The 24,080-nt window shown below is 43.7% G+C and overlaps 1 protein-coding gene and 1 long non-coding RNA gene across 12 annotated transcripts in view; one reads left to right on the forward strand and one right to left on the reverse strand.

Moving 5' to 3' along the window:
* Window positions 1-24,080, forward strand: part of NMNAT3 (nicotinamide nucleotide adenylyltransferase 3) — a 121,242-nt gene that overhangs the window by 79,327 nt on the left and 17,835 nt on the right. For 7 of the 10 annotated variants that reach the window (XM_077864949.1, XM_077864947.1, XM_077864946.1 and 4 more), the window contains one exon: window positions 22,136-22,246. The exons of the other annotated variants lie outside the window; for them this stretch is intronic. In XM_077864949.1, the coding sequence (XP_077721075.1) occupies window positions 22,136-22,246 (111 nt within the window). The remainder of the gene's footprint in view (window positions 1-22,135; window positions 22,247-24,080) is intronic. 10 annotated transcript variants of the gene reach the window in all.
* Window positions 1-24,080, reverse strand: part of LOC144293812 (uncharacterized) — an 82,715-nt gene that overhangs the window by 21,729 nt on the left and 36,906 nt on the right. For both annotated transcript variants that reach the window (XR_013361133.1, XR_013361132.1), the window contains exons 3-4: window positions 21,579-21,679; window positions 17,201-17,268 (exon numbers count right to left, since the gene is read on the reverse strand). This is a non-coding gene — a long non-coding RNA (uncharacterized LOC144293812). The remainder of the gene's footprint in view (window positions 1-17,200; window positions 17,269-21,578; window positions 21,680-24,080) is intronic.

Here is a 24,080-nt window from a genome sequence, read left to right on the forward strand (position 1 = left end):
ATGGAGCCTGCTTCTCCCTCTGCCTATGTCTCTGCCTCTCTCTCTCCCTCTGTGTCTCTCATGAATAAATATTTATAAAGATTTATAATATTATAAATAAATTATATATAGGGAACATGCTAAAAAATATATATATATATAGGGAACATGCTAAAAAAAGTATTTGGGAACACAGGGACATCATGTCTGTAATTTATTCATCTGGTTCAGAAAAAAAGTGTATGCGGCCAGAGAGAGAAGGATAAAGCGCTTGTGATAAATATTGCCATTGGGGAATCTGGGTGAAGTATATATGAAAATTCTTTGTAATATTCTTGATATTTTTCCTTAAGCCTGAAATTACATCAAAATTAATTTTTTTAAACAAAGCTCTAATATATTAAATATTGGCTCACTAAATATAAAAAATGTTTAGACTCTATGAACCAAGCAAGACATGCCTGCCATGAGCAGATTCAGGCTGCAGTTGACTGATTTTTAGTCTGTGATGGTGTTTCTGTGGGGTAAGGAAGGACTAAAAGTTCAAGCCCAAGCGGATGGATTGGCTCTAGGCTGCTGCTCTTGTAACTGGGCATCAAACGGGCCCAGGACAAAGGACAAAGGTGGAGGGTGGGGATACTCCTCCGTGTGGCTTCTCTTGCCTTCTAAGACAGGTGGCATGGTCCTCAGCTGGAAGTGACAGTTGCCAGGAGTTCAGAGGCTTGAGGAGGGAAGCTGGTGGGTGTGCACTAGGAGACCACTTGGGCCAGAACTTCACCTTCGTGCAGGGCGTATGGCTAGTGCATGTGGAGTCAGCACTGCAAGAGACCCCAGGGATGGTTTTTCCCAGCAGTTTTGGTCGCTCTGCGGCAGCCGCAAAGAAAGAAGGTAGCTGTGTTTGGCAAGGGAAGGAATTCGCTAGCTGAATGTAATGGAAGTATGCAGGGGCATGGGACTTTGGGTATTGCCATGTGCATCCTTGAAAGGACTGACCTGGAATCTCCCAGGTGATCAAAAGTGAAGTACAGAGGGAGAGGTGGTGGGCAGGGCAGGATCAAGAGTGACTAGAGACCCTAGCAAGGTGGATGCACAGTTTTATCAGGCAGGATAGAATGGTTGGCTGCCAACAGCTGAAGGAATGGATTAGTGCCTGTAGCAGGGGGAACAGGGTCCAGTGCATAAAGGAATCCATGAGTGGCTTCAGGACACAGAGGAGAGCATTTTGCTAATGAGGGGACTGAGAACCAATGTGTTGGGCTGCCTGTGTGGACTTGGAAATTGCACCCCAGTAATGGCCAGATTGTAGGTGGAGAGGATCACAGTGTGCCAACACGACTGGTTTCACGGATTGGTAGACAGAAGCTAAGCAGGTGCGGGAGGCGGGGCAGAGTGGGGCACAAACCCTTGGTGAAGGAGGAGATGCTGGCGGATGTGCCATTACGGAGAGCAGAGTGGAAGAGTCTGGGCGGGGGGGGGGGGGGGGTGGGGGTGGGGACAGCTGAGTCAGGGCAGCGAGGTAAAGAAGAGCCATATAACATGCAAACCTCCGAGTACAGAAGGATTTTACAAAGATGAAGGTACTTTGAGTCCCACTCCTGAGACCTTGCGAATCTAATGGGACCATCGGGGAAGTTGGGTTGAGAAGGAATGATCTGGAGCACAAGAATAACAGTGTTGTGTGTCGTGATGAAAGGAGGTGTGCAAGCACAAGAACTGGAATGCAGGGGCTGTTCCGGGGCCAGGGGGTGGTGTTATCCCTCCCTGTAGAGACAGGGAGACCGAGGCCTGGAGAGGTTGTCAGTGCCACAGCTACTACCTGGGAAGCCGGAGCCTGAACCCAGGCCTCAGACCCCGAGGCTAGTGCTCTCTCCTCCCCGTGCTGCAGAGATGCAACGGCAGGCTTTTGTGAGGCCTCAGGAATGGCAGGCCTCAAACTCAGATTTGGTGAGAGCAGAAAGTCTGCGTGGCCCCCTGGAAGTGGGGAAGTGGCTGGGGCTTGAAATGCCAGGGAAGGAATGTGGACTTTAAAGTGGAGGGACTCATTCGGAGTCTTAACCAGGTGGCCAGCAGATGTCTAGTAGGTGAAGTCTCAGCCACGGAGGGAGCCTTGGCACGGGGCTTCCCAGAGAGCCTCAGGTGGCTCCGACCACCATCCAGTGCCAGCGCTGCTGACGGAGTTCAGGCCTCCTTCGCCCGCAGGACTGGGCCTTGAGCACAAGGCGCCCTGTACGCCTCCCGGCAGCAAGCTGGCCCAGGGTGCACTTCTCACCTCGTTGTGAGGCCTTGTCAGGTGCCTGGATAAGGTTCCTCCCTCATCGACTGTTTCTTTCCTGCTCATCTGGAAACTATCCAGTAGGGAAATGACTTCTTCTCAGTGAACTCTTGCTGAGTCTGAGCAGACATTTCTTTTTCTTAGGGCTCAGAAACCGTTTTAGGCTCTGTTCCCTGATTTTGCTTTGATTTGAATTCAAGGTTCCAAACTATAGCCCAGAGTTTACCCTTTGTGCTTCTCCTATAACTAAACAGATGCCTCCAGAAGGAAGAACACTACTTTTTTAGGCACGTGTAGCAGAAACGTGTCTCTGCCCGAGCCTAGGCAGGATCCAGGAGGCCGTGCCTGTGCCTGGCTACCAGCCTGCTACCCAGCCACACTCGGCCTTGGTCTGGTTCTGGGTGCTGGGATTCTCATCTCTATTTTTCCTTTCTCTGGGATGCCACAACCCACAAGAGAAAGCACTGCAGAGCAGTGAGCCATAGATGGGGCATTCATTGCTACCTTCCCTGTGACCATAAGATCACAGAGAGAGCACCGGCTCTGGAGTCAGCCTTGGTAGCAAACCCACTCACTAGTGCATGACCTTGAGCAGCTTATTTTGCCCCTCCAACCTGTGTGTCCTCAACTGCAAGAGGAGAATAACATCTCCTAACTTTGCAAGGTTATTTCTTATAAGGCTTCAATGCGAGATGTCCATCCAGCATCTGGCTTGCATGACACATTCCAGGGCATATTTGGTCTCCCTCCTTGCATCGTGAGCAGGCCTCAACCTAGGGCTGGCTTACAGCAGTTCCTGTGGCCACGGCCCGACAGGTTCACATAATATTCTCATATCTATGCATGGGGTGAGAAAACCACAAAACAGTTTCCCCTGTTTTCTTTAGCCCTTTCTTGATACTTTATGATGTTATTTCCTAACGATCCTGCCCCACATGTTTGTGGCATCCCAGATTAAATTGCATCGTAAAGATAACAACCCAGTTGAAAGCCTTGTCCTTTTTTTTCCCTTTGGACAACCTTGAGGAGGGGAAGAGTATTTTATGGCTCCCAGGTTTTCCTCTCAGCGACTTGCATTTTAAATTGAAGCATATTTATTGCAATATCACTTACACCAGCAGCTTTCTGTGTTAAATAAAAATATCTGATCAGTGTCCAGTGCCGTGCACATCACTTTTGCTACCCCTGTGACTTTAATTTTGATTCTCTATTACACAGTGAATATAGAGAGAATTAAATGCATCATGATAAGGTGGTACAGTACAATCTGAGATAAGGGGGGAAATTAAGCTTTAATAATTCTATTTAAGGCAGTGACAACTCCAGTTTTAGGTCTTCTGGGCTTTAGGAGATACCATGAGAGCAGGAGTAAATATTATATAAGCTCAGCATGTTGCTTTAATCTTGGGCTCACACAGACGTTTATTAATCAAATAGAGTGATTTTAATATATATTCATGGGCAATTCTCCAGCCTGGCCTGAAAAACTGTTTATTTTCACATTTCTAATTTAAAAGATTTTTCTGGAGGAGATAGATTTAAGAATGTGGAATTACTTTGGCAATTGTTTTGAGCCAAGATAATTTTTTCTTTCTCATGTGAGGCTTCAAGGGCTTCAGACCACACAAGTGTTACATTCCAGAGTCTTTCAAAAGGAGGTACTTTCCTGATGTAGTAACAAATCAGCATTTTCTTTCCCTTTACATGTCTGCCTGGAGATGTGGCTTACATGAGACAGATCTGAGAAGGGCCTCCGAGAGGCCAGTTTCCGTAAGTAGGCGCTCTCCCACAGATTCGGCTGGGCCAGGTTAGGGGTGAACAGCCCTTCAGCAGTAAATGTGCTTTGTATCAAGGCCCTCAGACATTTTTCTGGTTTCCATTCTGTCTTACTACTGCGCATATACAGAATGCTGTGAACAATGGGAACCATTACTCATGTCTTCATAAACTACAAGATGCCTCTTCGCATCTTTCCATCCTCTTCCCCCAACCAGATACAAAATGAAAACAAATCAGTGGCTTTTGTTTAATTTTTGGCTTATTTAAGTGTGACTCCATCCTATTACTCAAAGAGTTGAAGTTGCAAAGCACACATCCAACAGAGAACTACTATCTAAACTATATAAAGAACTCTCAAAATGTAACAATAAAAATGCAAACAGTCCAGTCAGGAAATGGGCACAAGACATCAAAGAGATATTTCACTGAAGAGGATATCCAGATGGTAGATAAGCACATGAAAAGGTCTTCTTTAAAACCTTTAGAGATTGCAACTTTAATGCCACAAAATAAGGTATTACTGCACACCCATTACAATGGCTAAAAGAAAAATAATGGCACTGAATGCTAGAAAGGATGCAGAGAAATTGGACCACTCATGATTGCTGGTGGGAATGCAAAATGGCATAGCCACTCTAGAAAACAGGTGATTTCTAGAAAACTAAACATGCAACTACCATATACCCAACAATTGCACTTTATCCCAGAAAAAGGAAGACTTATTTTCCACACAAAAACCTGTACACAAGTGTTCACTACAGCTTCATTTATAATAGCAAAGCACTGGAAAAAAAAAATCCAGATGTCCTTCAAGGGGTGAATAGTTAAACTGTGACACATCCGTACCAGAGAATATTACTCAGTAATAAAAAGAAACCATATACACACAACAACTTTGATGAATCTCCAGGGAGTAATGCTGAAATGAAAAAGCTAGTCCCCTAAAAGTTTACAGATTATAGGACTCCATTTACACAACATTCTTGAAATGACTAAATTATACAAATGAGGATATATTAGTGGTTGCCAGGGGGTAGGGATGGGGCTTGAGAGGACAGAAAGGGATGTGCTTATAAAGGGGGTGTGGTTATAAAGGGACAACCGAGAAACTATCATGTAGCTCAACTGTGGTGGTGGTGGATAAATGCAGCTGCAGGTGTGATGGAATTTCATGGAGCTAAATACACATGTTCAGATGAATGCTTGTAAAGTTGGTGAAATGTGAGTAAGATGGTTGCATTCTCTCAATTGCAATGTCCTGGTTGATACTGTACTATAAGAGTGCAAGATGTTACCACTGCAGGAAACTGGATGAAGGGCAGATGGGCTCACTCTGTACTATTATTCCTTAAACTACATATAAATCTACAGTTACCTTGGGGCACCTGGGTGGTGCAGTCAGTTAAGCGTCCAACTCTTGGTTTCTTCTCAGGTCATGATCTCAGGGTTATGAGATCGAGCCCCACATCAGGCTCCGAGCTGAGCACAGAATTTACTTGAGGGTCTCTCTCCCTCTCCCTACACTTCCTGCTTGCTTTGCACTCTCTCTCTCTCTAATAAATAAATGAATCTTTGAAAAAAAATCTAATCTATTATCTCAAAATAAAAATTTTAATTAAAAATTTAGAAAAGGAATTGAAATAACATACACATTAATAAAAGGATGGGGGGGGAGGTGAGGAAGGATGCTGTCCTTCAGTGCACAGTGGTTTGGGGATTCAAATAGTCACATCATCCTCAAAACATTGCTGTGACTAAGTCTTAATATTCCCATTTAAAGGATACAGAAGCCTGAGGCCTGGTGAAGTAACACATTTTGCATATAAGACCCCCAAGAAAGTAAAAGACTTAGAATGAAAAGGCAGCACTCTTACCATCTCACCACGGGGACACCCCCATCTCTGTAGCAAACCCTATTGTCTCTGCCTGCTGCTGCTGCTATGCCAACCAGTCAGGCCTAACCTTCAACACCCTCTGGAGACAGCTCCCGGGCTAATATGCCAGGACCTGCCACCATCTTTGTCTTCCAAACAGGAAGCAAAGATTATTCAGAGACAGGATCATTTGCCTTCTTTGCTAAGCAGATCATAAAGAGAACTCATGCAAAGAACATACAGAAAACCCAGGCCAACATCAGATAAAACAGTTAAGGGAAACTCCCAACAGTACAAAGGGCATTAATTAAAACAAATTGAAAAAATACGTCTGTATAAACATTTTTGAAGCCAAGGTTGTCGAGCAAAGAGTTAGGCCTTGGGGAGATTTATGAGTTACTGATAATTATAGGGAAAATAAATGGTAGGAAGACAAAATCATTTAAGAATAGATTTTGTAAACTAATGAGATTGGTTCCTTCCAGCAGGTGGATAGGAAAAGAGTGGAAAGACTGGGAGGATGGGAAGAAGGTAGAAGCTAGGAAGTACACATTAGTACTGTTCTCTAGTTAGAACACTTATTTTCCACAGGGCTAAAGGCGAGCAATTTTGAAGCTGCTTCATGTAAACCCTGGGAACAAGCAAATGTGTAAATTCCTGTGGATGGTAGAGCCGGGTTTCTCACTGTTGAAGAAAGAAGTTACAGTAAGGAAAGGAAGGGAGTCTGGAATGAACTGGTGTTGGATTGGAACTGTCAGTATGAACTCAGGGTTCTTAAGGTATACACAGATTGTTATGGAAGGAAACACAGAGGGGTGTGTGTACGTGTGCGTTACATAATTATGTGATCTATGATTATAATGTCTAACATATAATTTCCTAGTTCTGTCTTCTAAGAGATGCCTAGAAACCACAAAACCCCAGTAGCGTTGAGCACAATTAGCCCTCTTGGTTTCTAAATGCCATTCTTCAATTAAAAAAAAAAAAAATCCAAGGTTTTTTGGAGAAATGTTGGATTCCCAAGCTGGGGCAGAGAACAAACAAGATGAGCCTGAATATCCTACGGTGCCAGAGAGCAAGGAATTGTTTAATAAATGATGGGATCATGTCAAAAAGACACCAGAGCCAATTTAAAGAAGCTTTCCATTGGGCAAATCTGGGATAATTTGAGAAACAATATAGATGATAATGGATTACACCCCATAGAATAAAATAAATATCCATGAGTCCATATTAATATAAATAAATGATTGAATGAATAAATGAATGAACACAGGAGAAAGGACAGTTCTTCCTTAGAGTAGAATTCTAATTAATGCTGGGGAAGGAATGTTGGAAATAAAAAATCACCACTTGGCAAACATCACAGTAACGGTTGTTGCACACCAGCATCATCAATGTATGCTAAAGGATGGTGGGCAAAAGGATGATGAGAAACAGGATATTGGCATACTCTCGAAGTATTTTCCCATAAGAGGCTTATTATTTACAGATACACGGGAAGATAGTACCTTAACAGTAGAGAACACTGACAGACACCTCGGTTGAGGTGTCAACTGAGTATCAAATGTCACCAGAATCAAGACAAAGCGATGGCTGGCACCCCAGACCTGCATTGGGAAGTAGGACAACATCGTCTCTGAGGTATTCTTGCTGACAAGCATAAATTCCATCTCATGGAGAGAAAGTCTCAGATAAACAAACCAAGGGATGTTTCACAAAAAAAAACTGGCCAGTACTTTTCTCAAGTGTCCAGGTCATGAAAGACAGAGGAACTGTCCCCAGGCCGAGGAGTATAAAGATACAGGACAGTTACATACAGTGTGGGATCCCGGACAGGACTCTAGACCAGGAAAAGGTGACCCAGGGGCAATATGACCATGGTCTGTAGATTCGTGAGGAGAATTAATGTTAACTTCCTTACATGTGCTGTGGTCATATGAGATGTTAACATTAGAAGCTGAGTGAAGTATATCAAAACTCCTTGTACTGCCCTTGCTAAGTACATAAGTTACTTTTGTAACTCTGTTGAGTCTAAAATTATTTCAAAATAAAAAGTGAAAATAGGTCAAACTACAAAGGAAGTTATATTGAGATCATTATCTAAATAGCGAAACGGACTTGTTATGTTTAATTTTGTCAGACGAAACCTAAATAACAGTAATATTATTACATGGAATGGCTCTTTACATTTTACAAAATGTTTTTACATGCATTCTGTTATTTAAGCCTCAAAACATGCCCCTGAGTAGCATTATTTCCACCCACCCCCATTTTTGACACCAAGAATCTTAATCTAAGAGGTACTTGATGTAGTTAAAACAAGCACAGAGCACATAAACAAGCAAAACTTCAAAGCCAGACAAACAAACAATGCTTCCATCCCAGCACTGCCATTTCCATCCCATGTGATGTTGGCCAGGCCAGCAAAACAACCTCAGGGGAATGATGGTAGCTGTCTTTATATATATATATATATATATATATATATATATATATATATATATAAATTTATTTTTTATTGTGTTCAATTTACCAACATATAGAATAACACCCAGTGCTCATCCCATCAAGTGCCCCCCTCAGTGCCATCACCCAGTCACCCCCACCCCCCGCCCACCTCCCCTTCTACCACCCCTAGTTCGTTTCCCAGAATTAGGAGTCTCTCACGTTCTGCCTTTTGAGACTGTTGTGAGGATCTAAACCCTATAAACACTCTACACAGAGCCTGGCACATCCTTGGCACTTACTAAGCAGCAGATGACAAGCATGATGATGGTGACAATGGTGGGATTTTAGAGCTGGGAGCACTTTCATATCCAGCCCAGCAACCTTTCCCACCCAATATAGGAGTCAGAGCATCACCGACTATGGTTCTGGCCCCACTGTGGACACTGGGAGTGGGGTACAGCTTAATGCTATCTGAGGGAATCCATCTCTTTTTTGTAAAACAAAAAAAACTGTGTATGTCTGTATTGTGTAGAATTATCCAGAGAAGCGTGCATATATTTATATATTTTGAAAAGTTAACAATAGGTACGTTTGCAAAGCAATTATTTCTAAAATGGGTATGTCTAGTGAATGAGCTAGGATGAGGAGGAAAGACAGACGCCCTGGCAGGCATCCTTTGCACCACCCTCAGAATCATGCCCAATCTTCCCTAGTGCTCTTGCTGTCTGTGAAGTGCTTGGAAACTTAAGCTATTTGAGCCTAGGATATCTTCTTCTGAGGTCCACTTGGGACTTCAACATACATGACAAGCTATGGACTAAGGGGTAGGAGCCATGGCATTGCCTTGCCTTGCCTAATGCCCTGCACACGGGCTGCTCATTGCATACTTATGTGAACTTAGCCTAGAGAGTAGTCCTCATCACTATATTTTACACCAAATTGCTTTGCACTTGATCTTTTGTGTCTCTCTTTTCGACTGTGTGTGATTCAGTTGACTTAAATCTCTTCTTAAAAATTAGCACATGGGGGAATCCCTGGGTGGCTCAGCGGTTTAGCACCTGCCTTCAGCCCGGAGCGTGATCCTGGAGACCCAGGATCAAGTCCCACATCAGGCTCCCTGCATGGAGCCTGCTTCTCCCTCTGCCTATGTCTCTGCCTCCCTGTCTCTCTCATGAATAAATAAATAAAATCTTTTAAAAAATTAGCACATGAGGAATGCCTGGGTGGCTCAGTGGTTGAGTGTCTGCCTGTGGCCCAGGGTGTGATCCCAGAGTCCTGGGATCAAATCCCACACTGGGTTCCCTGCATGAAGCCTTCTGCCTATGTCTCTGCCTCGTTCTCTGGGTCTCTCATAAATAAATAAATAAAATCTTTAAAAAAAAAATTAGCACATGAGACAAATCACATGTAATCAGCAACGTCCTTGAACATCCCTTAAATCACTCCATGCAGGCTGACGTGTAGACAGCTGAAGTTATTATACTGCATATGTGTGCAGACGATGTGCAAGCAGGGTGTAAACAGTGTACGATTTTGATTAAGATCATGGGACCTGGACCAGACTACCTAGGTTCATACCACAGTGCTACAGTTAATTCACTTTATGACCTTGGGCCAGTTACTTAACTCCTCTATTTCACAGTTTGTTCATCAGGAAAATGCGACTAACAGTCACACTTCTTTCATACAGGAGCCCTGAGAATTAAAGAGATAATACGTGTAAAGCCTTTAGCACAGTTCCCAACACTTTGTTAGCACTCGATACATGCCATCCACCATCATCATCATCAGTATTACACATTCATATGTGTATAATCTATACAACATACATACATACTTTTTTTTTTAAGATTTATTTATTTATGAGAGAGAGAGAGAGAGAGGGAGAGGCAGAGACACAGGAGGAGGGAAAAGCAGGCTCCATGCAGGGAGCCCAACATGGGACTTGATCCCAGGACTCCAGGATCGCACCCTGGGCCAAAGGCAGGCACCAAACCGCTGAGCCACCCAGGGATCCCCAAATACCACTTTAAAGTAACTTAATTACATAAACTGTAACATATGGTTAAGTTTTTTTCTGCTGTGACCCCTCCGCTCACCACTACCCACCAGACTGGGTCCTCAAGCAGTAACAAGTCTCATTTTGTGCTGGTTTTAAAGTCCCTCTGTGGTCGCCACAGAGGAACAGGCTAGCACTGTTCCTAAACTAGCTAAAAGTCCAGCTTCCACATTTCTGAAATCAGGTTGGGGCTGAATCTTCCCATCAAAGGAGCTTATGTGGCCAGTGTATGTGACATGTTTTACTCCTGTCACAGAGGTAATTGAGGTACCCCTATCTTGGATTGAAGATCCTGTTTACACTCTAGATCCTGCTGTGACACCATGTCTGGTTCCACTTGATGATTACTGAGATGCCACAGTAACTCAGGATGAATATGTGCAATTATATCAAGCATTCCAACCTTTGAGTGCAACCTGAAATAATAACACTGTTGTTTATCTCCTCGAGTGCGGTGGTAGTGGCTGCTCTGAAGCAGTTCAAGTGGCTGCAGTGGTGTTGACTGGTTGCACTAGTGGTGGTGGTGGTTGTAGATCATGGCATGATAATGGAAGTGGTGTTAATTGCTCACAGTGTGGTGTTGGTGGTGATGGGACAGTTCATGGTGTTGGTGAGGGCAGTGATCTTGGTCCTGGTATGATGGTGGTGACACTACCAAAGTGGTGGTAGTGGTAGGGATTATGATGTTAGTCAAAAATGCTAATCATGATCTAATGATGATAGCAGTGGTAGTGATGATCAAGGTTGTGATTCCATAATTTACATCAGTGCTCAGACCTAATGTCAAGGTGGCAAGGTCTGTATTTGAGGAAGCTCCCCCACAAAGTGATCTAATATATATACCTCCAGTTGTAGAACACTTCCTAGGCCTGGGTCTTGTGAACAGTTCATCTAAATAGCCTAATCCCCATGATATAACTTGCCAGTGGAGTTAACAGAGTATCTCACAAGGTGTGGTCCTCTCCATACTCATCCAGCAAAATGTTCCATGAAACCTAAATGAGCTTGGTAAACCCTGAGATTTCTGTACCCTTCTTGGAGAGTTAACTATGCACATCCCCATATTAGAGGCTCTCAGGGGATCTGCAGTCTGCAATCAGACCTGTTTCACTTAGTCTACTTTGGTATTTTCAAAGCTTATTTGATGACTGAACCCTTTTGGGGGTTGAGGGTTGCTGGTAGATGCCTATAAATCATTACACAGAACGGCTAGAGAACCACTAATCGAAACAATGTTTGGAATGGAAAGAAAAATAAAACTTTTAGGAAAAATGTTCCCCCAGAGGGACTAATTTTTTAGTGCTTGGTAAGAATGGTTAGCTTTTGGTTGGTTCTGCAACTCTAAATTATGCCTTACATGGCAAATGGAAGATGATCATCTACAATTTACAAAATCAGAATTGACCGATGAGTACATTAACCAGGTAAATTAAGGGTATTATTAGAAACCAACCTCAAAAATGAAACTGTATTAAGTTCTATAAAACATTTACAACCTAGGAAACCCAATCCTTCTTTTTGTCACTAAATATTTTTCATTGAGATGCAATTGACTTTATCCTTTTATTCCATACTCATAACATAGGTCATTTGGCCCTTACAGCAAAGTGGTCCTTCTTCACTTCAGAGCCCAGTGGTGGGCTAATAAAAGATCCTGTGTAACTGAAAGGGAGTGTTTCCTCTACAGTCAGTGCTGCCCCACAGATCTCCATGGGCATCTCACAACCGCCCGGGATGCTTGGGAAGAATCTAAGTTCCCAACCTTCCTGCCAGAGAGCAGGTCAAGGCGCAGTCCAGAATATGCATTTTTAACAATGACATCAATCAGTGCAGACTCACTTCAAGAAATAATCAGGAAAAAGGCTGGTGTTAACATGCTGTCTTCCTCCTCTTCCCCCCACTGTCAGTCTTAGGAACAATTCCAGCTTCAGGCTCCTTGTTCCTGTAGCAGCTGGTAGAGGTGGGCTAACAGGCTACTCAAGGTCTCTTCCCTAATGCAGCGACTGTTAACCTCAAGAGCAAAGTCCACAACCCCACCAGGTATGCTTCTAGAATTAGGAAAATGGCTACCTCACTCTTACAGTGATCCATTCCCATTCACTGAGTGATCCTTAGTCTTAACACGAATAATGCAAAAAGGCAGCCAAGCAATTTATATTTTATCCATAAAATTAAACCCTGTGTTTCACCACAGCATTTAACTCTGTGACCTATTTTATTGAATCCCTTAGCAGATCTTGGACAGTTTCCTTGAGTGTAAATTACCATGAAGGTAAATTGAAAACGTATCAAGAAATGGGCAAGGATATTAGTGCAGAATCAAGGAGTCATCAAGCTTCGGTTGTTCTGAAGACTTTTTTTTTTAAAAGTCTCTATTCAATATAGTTAGAGTAGAAAGAATGGATTTGATTAATAAGGCTTTGCCTTTTTTTTTTTTAAGATTTTATTTATTCATGAGAGATACAGAGAGAGAGAGAGAGGCAGAGACACAGGCAGAGGGAGAAGCAGGCTCCATGGAGGGAGCCCAACGTGGGACTTGATCCCGGGACTCCAGGATCACACCCTGGCCGAAAGCAGGCGCTAAACCGCTGAGCCACCCAGGGATCCCCTAAGGCTTTACCTTTCTTAGGTTACCATATATACTTCCTGCATCATACGTAACTCAGTTTAGGGGTCTCTTCTTCCAAAAAAAATCTCCACCTGTTTAGAGCCTCTTCTGGGCTCCTTGTGCACCTCTGCCCTCCACTGACCACCTGTGGTGACTCTGTCTCCCCCAGGACTGAACACCCCCCCCCATTAGGACAGGGCTCGCACAGTATTCATTTCAGAGTTTATCATGCTGATACACTACCTAGCTTAAAGTGCATGCCAAGCTGCCAGCTAAATAAATGTGTGGGGCCCTCTCTTATTTTAAGAGACATGGTGTTTGTGGTAAAAACAAGGAATAGGTAGGGGAAATTCAAGTTCAATGGATATTTCTAATATACCCTTCAAACAACCAGCGTTTGCTCTGAACTGGGCTTTGTCTCCTACCTTAGCTCATTGGACTCAGGTAAAGCGACTGAAAACAGAGAGGTTAAGTAATTTGCCCCAGCTAACACAGCTCTTAAGCAGCAGAACGGAGGAGCCTTGAGCGCTGAGTCTTGAGGTATGCCTCTGCCTACCCGCCCTGAAGCTCCTGCCACTACAAAACCTGTCTTAAGAGCACAGTTGTGGCATATTGCCCAGGAGCAGTAACTCATCAGTGGGAAATGAGGCTGCTTTGCACATCCAGAGATGCCATGTATAGAGGCTGCCCACCGCAGTGTTGTGGGCTGCTTTCCCATGACTCCTTCAGCAGACTACACATCAAGCCAGAAGTGCCTGATTACAACCTGCACCCCCCCTCCACCGCCTCCTTTCCTATATACAGTTACTGCTAGATCTAAGGCCCCCAAAGAGAAAGTAATGAGTTTCTGAGGAGCCTCAAGACTCTAGCATTTGGGAGTTCTGGCAAGATCTTTTTTAAAATCTACCTAGTCTGAAAGGAGACTCATTCTGTTCACCAGGCAGAGAGACGTAGCCAGGAGTTAAATGTTGGAAAACAAAAGCACACAGAAGAAAGAGGTTCTGTTACCCTGAAAGCACATGGGACCCCAAGGAGCCAGCCACCCCATCAGAGGCTTCGTCAGCACTCCCAGAAAATGGACCAAGCACCTGAGACTCTGGAAAACCAGTTGTAGAGAATGAATGGAGCAGGAGAGAGGAAATCAAAATGGCCTTGCTCTCCAGGACCAGAAAGGAAGTTTAAATCCTATGAAATATTGCTGCTTTGTTGTTTACCTCGCCAAGTTTTTAAGAAGTCGCACACAAAGAAAGCATGACCTTTGGAACCGAAAGAAAGAGAAACCTCACACTGACAAGCTCAGGCATTGAAGGATTCTGGAAACCAGAGGGGGCTTTGTAGTGTGCAGGAAGAGCATGCTGGTTGAAAGAAAGCTGTGAGGGACACGAGGGCAGACAGAGCCGCTTAGTCCACAGGCACTGAAGGGGGAGGGAGGGTGGTCACACTTCCGTGGCACCCACTGCACTGCCAGAGGACCGCAGCTCTGCTTGGGATGCCCCAAACTTCTGGATCTGTACCCCCCTACCCCCGCCGCCCCAGGCTTCCTTGATCCAGACATTTAGTGGCCTCTGAAAGTGAGGGGTGCTTCTGGCCAGCAGCACGCAGAGCAGAGCAAGAAACAGGCCGTCTCAAGTTCATCTGGACCATGAGCACTAGGAGCCATCTGGCTAAAGGAGCGGACAACCACAAAGCAGAACGTGATGAAGAGAATAAACAGGAGTGTGCCAAAATGGCCTTAAAGCCTCAACAGCCTCATGTTTTCCAAATCATGTTTCCCAGACTTACTTTGGAGGCCAAGTTTAATCACAAGAAGCTCTTTGTAAAACTTGCAGAGCCATTTGGTTGAGATCTTGGTCTTTTTTTTTTTTTTTTTTTTTTTTCCCCTCAACCTGCTCATCGTCACTCTGGCTTCCTTTTCCTTGTTTACCTGGGTCCTTGCAGCACTTGCAACACTTGTTCCTGATATGTCTTAAGAGTCCTTTGCCTTCCAAAGGCCCTGTTTCCCAAGGTGCTTTTCAGCCAGCACAACCAAAGAAAGAAGAAAAGGGCCAGAAGGGTCCACGAAGTGGGTAAGGGTTGGACCGTGCCTGCGCACACAGGGATGCTGGGTTTCTCTGAGCAGGGGTGGAGCGTGCCAGGGGCCAGGGGTGCAGTAGGAGCCAGCCAAACCATCACCTAACGCTTCTCTCAGTTGTTTGGACTAGTATAGTTTTAAGTACATATGGTAATTCTTAATAAAATGCTGATAAATGTGCCAAAACATTCTTTGTGCTAATAATGAGGTCTTTCTTTACACTTTGGAATGCTATTAAGACTTGCTTTGCGGTTTGTGAGGCTGCTAGCATTTTAAGAAGCAGTAACATTTTATGGAAGCCCAGTCTTGCTGGGGGACATGGTCAGCTCTAGAGGGGGTGGAAATCTCTGTCATACCCCCAGAGTGATCTAATTTGGGGCCACATACACACAGAGGTGGAGCTACCGAGTGGTGCCCTCCTTAGTTCTGGCTGGCTTAGGGATCTCTGAACCTCAGTGTCAGTCACCGGTTCAATGCAACAGAAAAAGTATAGACAGACCCGATTCGGATTCCAGTCCTGCCATTTGCTGGTAGTATAACCACAGGAAAATGATACAATTTTTCTGAATCTCCATTCCTGTTCCCAGTTATTATTACTACATAACAAGCCACCCCAAACTCAGTGACGTCAATTGACCATTGTATTACACTCACAGATTCAGTAGGTCAGGAATTTGGACACAAGCACAGTGCGAATGACCCGTCTCTGCCCCACAGTATTTGGGGACTCAGCTAAGAAGACCTCAAAGACCAGGAGTGACTAGACAGCTGGGGCCAGGAGTCATCCGGAGACTTGTTTACCCACACATCTGGCCATTGATGCCAGGTATTGGCAGGGATATTGACCATGGCATGTACAGGTGGCTTCACAGCCTCATTATGGAGGTCTCTGCATGGGCTAGCTTGGGCTTTCACAGCCTGGCAGCTGGGCCCCCAAACCGAGTGTCCCCAGATCTTAAGGTGGACGTGCATGACATCTTTTTTTTTTATTGCAGTTCAATTTGCCAACATATAGCATAACACCCAGTGCTCATCCCGTCAGGTGTGCATGGCATTTTTATGACCTTGCCTCAGCAATGACATAGTATCACCTCTGCTTCTGGGTTCAACATTCACCAGTGCTCACCCAGGTCCAAGGGGGAAAGGCACAGACGTTCAATGGAGAAGTGGTTGGGCCCTGGAAGAGCATGCATGCCAGGAGGTAATGTAGTGGCCATAGTAGGAGAACATGACCCACTGCAATTCCCTCCTCTGCTGATGCACCAGGCAAGGGGGTGGAGGGGGTGACAATTGCTGAGCACCAGCTAAGTGCCACAAACTATATGTTATCAAATTCTCACTGGTTAATTTAAGTAATTCTGGGTCTAGGAAAATAGAAGAGGGTAGTGACTACCTCACATAACCTTCTCCTGGAGATGGCACAGGCACGGGATTGCAAGTCCCACCCAGCAAGCAAGTTTTGAATTTTCGTTCATCTCACATATGCTAGTTTGCTATTTTGCTATTAGCCAAAGGGAGTCTCACAGCCAAGCCCAAAGTCAAGGGGTGGGGAAGTACATCCTTTGTGAGGCTGTGGCAGGGGTGTGTGTAATACTCTAATGACAGAGTGAGGAATTAGGACCCATAATTCAATCTACCATAGCCATTTTCTAGAACAAAGAAAATTGGATAAAGATATTGTGGCATTACAGCTGGTGTTTAACAGTATAATCTGGGATGCAAAATACCCATATAAAGTAGTAGGTTATCAAATTGCTAATAAAAGAATAATTCAACATGACCAGGTAGCATTTATCCCAGGTATTCAAGGACAATATACCATAAAGATATCTATTAATATATCGCATTACTAAGACAATATATTTTTATGGAACCTAAATCATCATCTCAATACACACTTAAAAGTCATTCAATAAAATCCAACACCTACTTAGGGATTTTTTTTTAAGCTCTTAGTAAATTAGAACTATAAGGATACTTATCTAGCATGACATATAATGGCATAACACTTCAGAAGCATTCCCACAGAAGCAAGGAAATAGAAAAGAATGCCTGGTCACCACCATTACTTTCTAATGGCATCAGTCAAAAAAATAAATAGACTTACAGATAGGAGACTCAGTTTTCATTATTTGCAAGTGGTATTACTGGATCCCTAGAAAATCCAGGGGAAGCCTTTGAAAGCCAAGCAGAACAAATACATTTAGTAAGGTAGTCCAGATTAAAAATAAACCAAAAGAGTTTGCTACATAACAGTTGCAATACAATGTCATGACATACATATAATACATATATAACATATATAAAAATACATATGACCTATATATTATATAAAACATAAGGAAAAAATTATCCCCCAGAGAAACCGTCAAGGACACCTGTCCCCAGGACTAACATGAACTAGAAACGTGAAGGGCACGGAGGGAGTGGCTCTGCCCCTCTGCTGAGAGATTTAACTAAATGCAAATACGAGCAGCTTCTCAGGGGAATGGCCAGTTATTGATGGGCTTTCCGGCAAAAATACCCATGGCTATTTTTCTTTATTTAACTTGAGAAAAGTATCCCCAGGTTCACCTAGAAGGCTAACCAAGTGCTCAGAAAGCTTTATGAGACATTAAAATACAACTTTTAAAAAAGTGATTCAGGAGGGTGATACTGATTTTGTACAGCACAGTGGAACACAAAGTATGTAAAAAGATAATATATAGTAAGAGGAAATCAGTGGTGGGGGAGACACGGTATTTCAAAAAGGAAATAGAACAGTCCCTCAAGTATTTTTTCCCTTAAGTATTTAAGGAAAAAGTCCCTTTGATTTCCTACACTATATATTTACTATTCTTAAGATACTAAAAATAAACCTTGGTGGGAGGGAGATTTCCCATTGATGGATATTTCCTTTGATCTATAGCCCCTTCTACTACACAAGCAAGCGTATTTCTGAGATGCAAAGAAAAATCACAGTAAACCTAAATGTTGCCCTTATCCTTTTGCTGTGAATATAATAATTAATCAGGAACCTACCCAGACTGCAACAGGGCTGCCCAGCAGCCCGTAAGGGACAGATACACCTTTCTGGAGGCAGTGAACTAGTCAGAGAAAAGTAACAGGTCATATGAAAAGGAACTGCCCTTCCAAAGATGGTCCTAGCATTCAGATTCTGGCCAAGGGACTTAGAAAGATAAAATAAATAAATTTCTGGTTCTCAATGAGACTCCAGAGAAAAATGTGATCATAGTAGAAGAGCAGTCTATGGGGGAAAAACAGCAGTCTGAGGACAGTGAAGGACATTTGGGATGAAAAACATTATTGCCAAATTAACGCTTAGTGGAGCTAAGGCAGGAGGGAGGTGATTTCTGGCAACTAAATTGAGAATTAGAACACCAGCTCAAGGTTGGGCACCTACGAGGCTCAGTCTGTGAAGTGTCTGCCTTCAACTCAGGTCATGATCCAAGCATCCTGGAATCAAGCTCTGTTTCGGGCTCCCTACTCAGCGGGGAGCCTGTTTCTCTTTCATTCTCAAAATAAATAAATAAAATCTTAAGGAAAACACACACACACACACACACCAGTCCAAGGGATTTTTCTAGAACTCAAGAAAAAGATAAGGATATGAAAATTACAAAAGGAGATAAAGAATTGATACAAGCAAGTAGGGCAGAGGCACAACACCAGTCAGAGAAATGAGAGAAGCATCCCTGAGAGGACCAATTGAGGCTTTATTTCACTAAGATGTGGGGAGTGTTAGTTGGGTGAAGACCCAGAACAAATTCCCAGCAGCCAGACTAGAGTTGGGGGAGAGGTCTAGAATATGGAAGAGAATCCTCTCTGCGGTGCCAGCAGACCCAACAGGAAAACATTTCTTATACTTGTTAAAAAAGAGTTCATACACATAATAAAAAGACCATGAGTTTGAACAAGTGGTTCACAACCACAGAAATCCATGTCTAATAAGTAATAAAAATCACATAAATAATCTTAAATGCAAATTTTATTTTTAAAGATTTTATTTATTTATGAGAGACAGAGAGGCAGAGACATAGGTAGAGGGAGAAACAGGCTCCCTGTAGGGAGCCCAACATGGGATCCCAGGCAGCAGGGATCATACCCTGAGCCTAAGGCAGAGATGCTCAACCACGGAGCCATCCAGGCATCCCTCAAATGCAAATTTTAAACCACAAAAAGTTCCTGCAGATTGGCAAAGATGTTTCTAAATGAGTAATCCCAGCACTAGCCAGTATGCAGTAAAATGGGTTCTCCTACCATGCTGGTGGTGCTCTCCCCTTGTTTAGAATTTCCAAAAAGCAGTTTAGCAAGATGTAGCAAAAAAAAAAAAAAAAAAAAAAAAAAAAAGGTTCAAGCCACTCATTTTTCTAATTATCTTAATAATGCATCTAAAAATTGCAACTAAGATGTACAAAGATGCTCACAATATATCAATTCAAGTACATTATGTATCTCCATTATTAGCCATTAAGAGTGATATTTTCAAGAGTGCTAATGGCCAACAAGAATGCTTATGATATAATCTAAATAAAGAAGATACCAAAGTGGAATTTACATTATATGAAGAAAAACATAAAAGAAAAAGACAGTTAACCAAAGTATAAACAATAGTAATTTCTTGGATGTGTTTTGTTCTGTAAACTTTTCAGTATACTGAAGTATTTCTAGAAAGTGCATTCATTTTAAACTTATTTTCTGTGTTTATAAAACATGTATATGATAGAAGTTACGTTGCTATAAGGCTTATGGTAACTTTGTGCCATCCCTCCTTACCCCTGATTCTTAGTTCCCAAAGCAGTCATATTTGACTTTTTTCAGCAGTTTTCTCTAGTATGTGTCTCCCTAGTTTTATATAATAAGCTTACCCTGTGTTTCTCAATTTTTCAGATTTAGATATTATCTGTTGCCTTCCAATTATGAAAGATGAAGATTTAGCTCTCTCACACCTCTACCCTCACACTCACACTTCATCTCCACCACGTGCTCCCAAATTGACTGGCTCACAACTCTAGGCTAAAGTAATATTGTTGACATTTATGTCTGTGTAAATGTCATTAATTTAGCCACGTAGTATACACTATGATTGCAGCACATCTCGAATAAACTTTGGTTCTTCCTAGAGTTAATAATTGCCTCATTTATTTGTTTCCTTATGTTCCTTATACCTATCACTAGTTCAGTTCCAAATTTTCCAAAAGATCTTCAACCCTCCTCTTAGTGTATACAGAGACTCGTCACGTAATCTGTCACATTTTCTTTCTGCTCATACCCTTCCTGGGGTCCTCTGGCCCCTGTCTGGACAGTGAGCTCGCTGTGCTCCTACAGGGTTGTCCTCTGGGATTTCCCTGCCCTGTTTCCCTGGGGATTCCCTTCGCCTCCCCTGGTGTGGAAGGATCTTGGATTTCTCAGATCCTGTGCCTTCTTTTTTTGGTTTACTCCTATTCTGGTGGAGTGCATCCTCCAGCATCTTTCTGAGAAAGGATCGATGGGAGATACAGTTTCTGAGACCTTGCATATATGAACACAACTTTATTCCACCCTCCAGTTCAGAGATCAGTAAACTACAGCCCATGGGCCAACTCTTGTCCACAGTTTGTTTTCCTTCTTTCTGTGAGCTAACAGTGGGTTTTTGGTTTTGGTTTTTTTACATTTTAAAAGAATTGTTTAAAAAAGGGGTGTTTGGGGGTGGGGGAGATCCTGGGTGGCTCAGCGGTTTAGCACCTGCCTTCAGCCCAGGGCATGATTCTGGAGTCCCGGGATTGAGTTTCGCATGGGCTTCCTGCATGGAGCCTGCTTCTCCCTCTGCCTTTTGTCTCTGCCCCTCTCTGTCTCTCATGAATAAATAAAATCTTAAAAAAGGGGGGGGGGGGCAGGGAGGAGGTTGATACTTGACAAAGACTGTAGGCAACTCACAAAGCCTAAACTATTTGCTGTCTCTCTTTTAATAGATAAAGTTTGCTGATCCCTGTTCTAATTGTTCGGTTGTTTGGCTGAATACAGAATTCTAGGTTGGAAATAATTTCTCTTTGACAATGTGAAGGCTTTGCTCCACTGTCTTCCGGATCCCAGAATTGCTGTTGAGAAATCCAGTTCTATTCTGCATCCCAGTCCTGTGTGTTGGACCTCTGGTGGTTGTTTTTTTTTTTTTTTTTTTTTTTTTTTTTTTTTTTTTTTTTTTCCGCCCTCTCCCCTCCCCTCCAAACCTTTGGAATCTTTTCTTTAAACCTGATGGTCTGAAGTTTTCTGATGGTTGTGCACTCTCTTTCCTTCAAAGTGCTGAGCTGTCAGAGGATATTCAGCTCTGAAAACTTAAGCCCTTCTAGTCTGGGAAAACATTATTTCTGTGATGTTTTCCTCCTCCTTTTCTCTTCCAAGAATTTCTGTAATACTTAGCTGTTGGACCTCCTGGGTCAGTCCTCCAGTTTTGTCTTATTGGCACATAATTTCCTCAAATTGACCTTCTGATTCTTCCACAAACTTACTTTATTGCTGCTGTCATCCACCAGAATGTTATGTCCATGAGGACGGAACTCGGTCTGCTTCGTCATCGTTGTATGTCCCCAGCACCTCGCATACTTAGTACCTGGCATGGAACGGGCAGTTGGTAAATACTGTTGAATGAGTGGATGGATATTTTTCAATTTCTAAAAGCTTCTTCCTGTTTTCTGATTGCCCCTTTTAAAGCATCCCATTCATGTTTCACGGATGGGCTTATCTATCCTCCTGACAATAGGATTTGGAGATTTTTGAAATTTCCTTTTGTTCTCTGCATCGACTGCCTTTGTGCAGTATATGCTGGTGGTGGTGGTTTGGGGCTCTTTTTCATGGTTAGCACCTTTCTAAAATTTGTCTCTTCTTAGGCTATCTGCTCATATTCACAGATCAGGCCCTAAATGCTGGCTGGAAGCTTTGAGTAGGTGGGTGAAGCTGGCGGGCCTCATGGCCATATGCTCAGGCCCTGGTTCCAAGACCCCTAAATGTGAGGTAGGTGTCTTCTCTGTCTACTCTGGAAGTCAAAAATTTATCCTTCTGTCTAAAGGATGGTACTTTTCCCTCCTCTCACCTGTGCTGGTCTCCAGGAGGCAAGAGTCTCTCCGGTCCAACCTCAGCAGAAAGCAGACATCCAGCCTCTGCCAGGATGGGGGAATAGGTAGGATCTAAGGGCGCTTTAGGCAAACTCTGAACTGGTCCTCCTGTGTTCAGGCCCTCTGGCACCCCCTTCTCCAGTTCCAGAGGTACTCAGCACTGCTGCCATGCAAGGCACCTTGCCTCTCCCCTCCTTTGCTGCCTGCACACTCCACTTGCTCGGTCACCATTGTGCATTGTCTCTATAGCTTCCCAAATTGTGTTGAGCTTTCCCATCCATCGTTGTCTCTTTTCCTACTCTTTTTGCCCTTGTGATTTCATATGTATTGTATTCCTTCGTTGCCATTTTATTAGAACAGAGGTGGAGATAAATAAGGAATTCTATCCACCATGTTCAACTCACAGCCATATATCGCTATGGTAACCCCAAAGGACAGGATAGCTTCATCCTAAGAGATGTGCTGGTCAGGTTACCCAGCATTAAAAGTCAGGTTCACATCCTTGGAGAGCTATCTGTCTCATGGGAAAGATGAACGGATCTTTACAAATGCTATAGTGGAGGTGTGTCTGGGCAGCAGTGGGGCCACCGGAGAAGTACCTGCGTCTACATAGGGAGAAGGGGGTCCTGTGAGAAGAGACACAGGGACTGTGGGAAAGTGAAGAGCCTTGAGCTCATGACCATTTGGAGGGCAAGGAGTTTTAGCCCAGATTGTTGTAGCACCCAGGAGAGGACAGTCAATAAAAATAACAAAGCACTGATCTCTCCTTATACCACCCGCCCTGTGAAGAGGAGCTAAGCCATCTAAGGCGACACCTGAGTATCCAAGATGCCTGACAGAGCTGCCTGGAGGGCCGCCTGGTGCCAGCCAGAGATTAATGTGAAAGTTAAACATACGTAAATTGCCCAAGAAAGTGGGCATTCTACAGAAGTTGGCCTCTACTTTTTCTAAAGTGGGGGGGAAAAGATCATATTCCATGCATGATCTAGGACTCAGATATACAAAAATAGAACTTACTTTGCTTTCTAGAACACTCACCTTGCTCTTAAGCCACCATTTCCATGAATGGTAAAAAACAAACAAACAAACAAAAAGGTTGCCACTTCAAGATACCTCCTGATCTTAAACTCCTTGTTATAGGTCAATTTTTAATCAAATTAATCTTTTACTGCCTATGTCCCCAAAAGTGAATTAAGCATCATAGATGGTCTGTCATCCTGGCATCTGAAAAAGGGGCATCTGGCCCTGAATGCCCTCCAGCTGAGAGACGTGCCCTGGACCTTGGGCACTGGCCTCTATCCTCTCTGCCTCCGCTACAGAAGTCTCCCCAGCCTCTCCTGACTATGGCATCACCGCACCTGTCTGGGCCCATGCCTGGGCTCTCCCTGGTTCTAACACCACCACTGTCCTTGGCTTTGCACTGTACACCCTGTACCCCTGCCAGCCACCTCGCCCCTCCCCCCAAAGTAGCCCAGCTGACTGTCCACCCTCAGCCTCTCGTGCTCCTCCTCTCAAAGAGCTTTGGGCATTTTCTTTGCATGTCTGCCACTCCCCGCTGAAGGCAGGGGAGGGGATGTTTCCTGAAGCCCTCTCTGCCCGTACATGTCACGCTGCCATTTCTGAGTTGATGCTGTACTGCTGTACTGACACGGAGCACGATGGACCCCCCTCAAACTACAAGTGGGAAGCAAAATACCAGCCCACCTGCTCTGCAGTTTCCAGAATTCACTAAGCCTCTTAACTATGCCGTCCCCCACCCAACACACACAAGGTTTAGTCTCTGAAGGGTAAGAGGGTGTAGGGAGCAGGTCTCGACTTGGGTCTAAATTCTTGGCCACCACTAACCTTTTCTACCAGGTTCTTCCCTATGCCTACTGCTCATTCCTCCCCCCAACCCCA

This window comes from Canis aureus, chromosome 22 (assembly GCF_053574225.1).
Source record: "Canis aureus isolate CA01 chromosome 22, VMU_Caureus_v.1.0, whole genome shotgun sequence".
Lineage (NCBI taxonomy): Eukaryota > Metazoa > Chordata > Mammalia > Carnivora > Canidae > Canis > Canis aureus.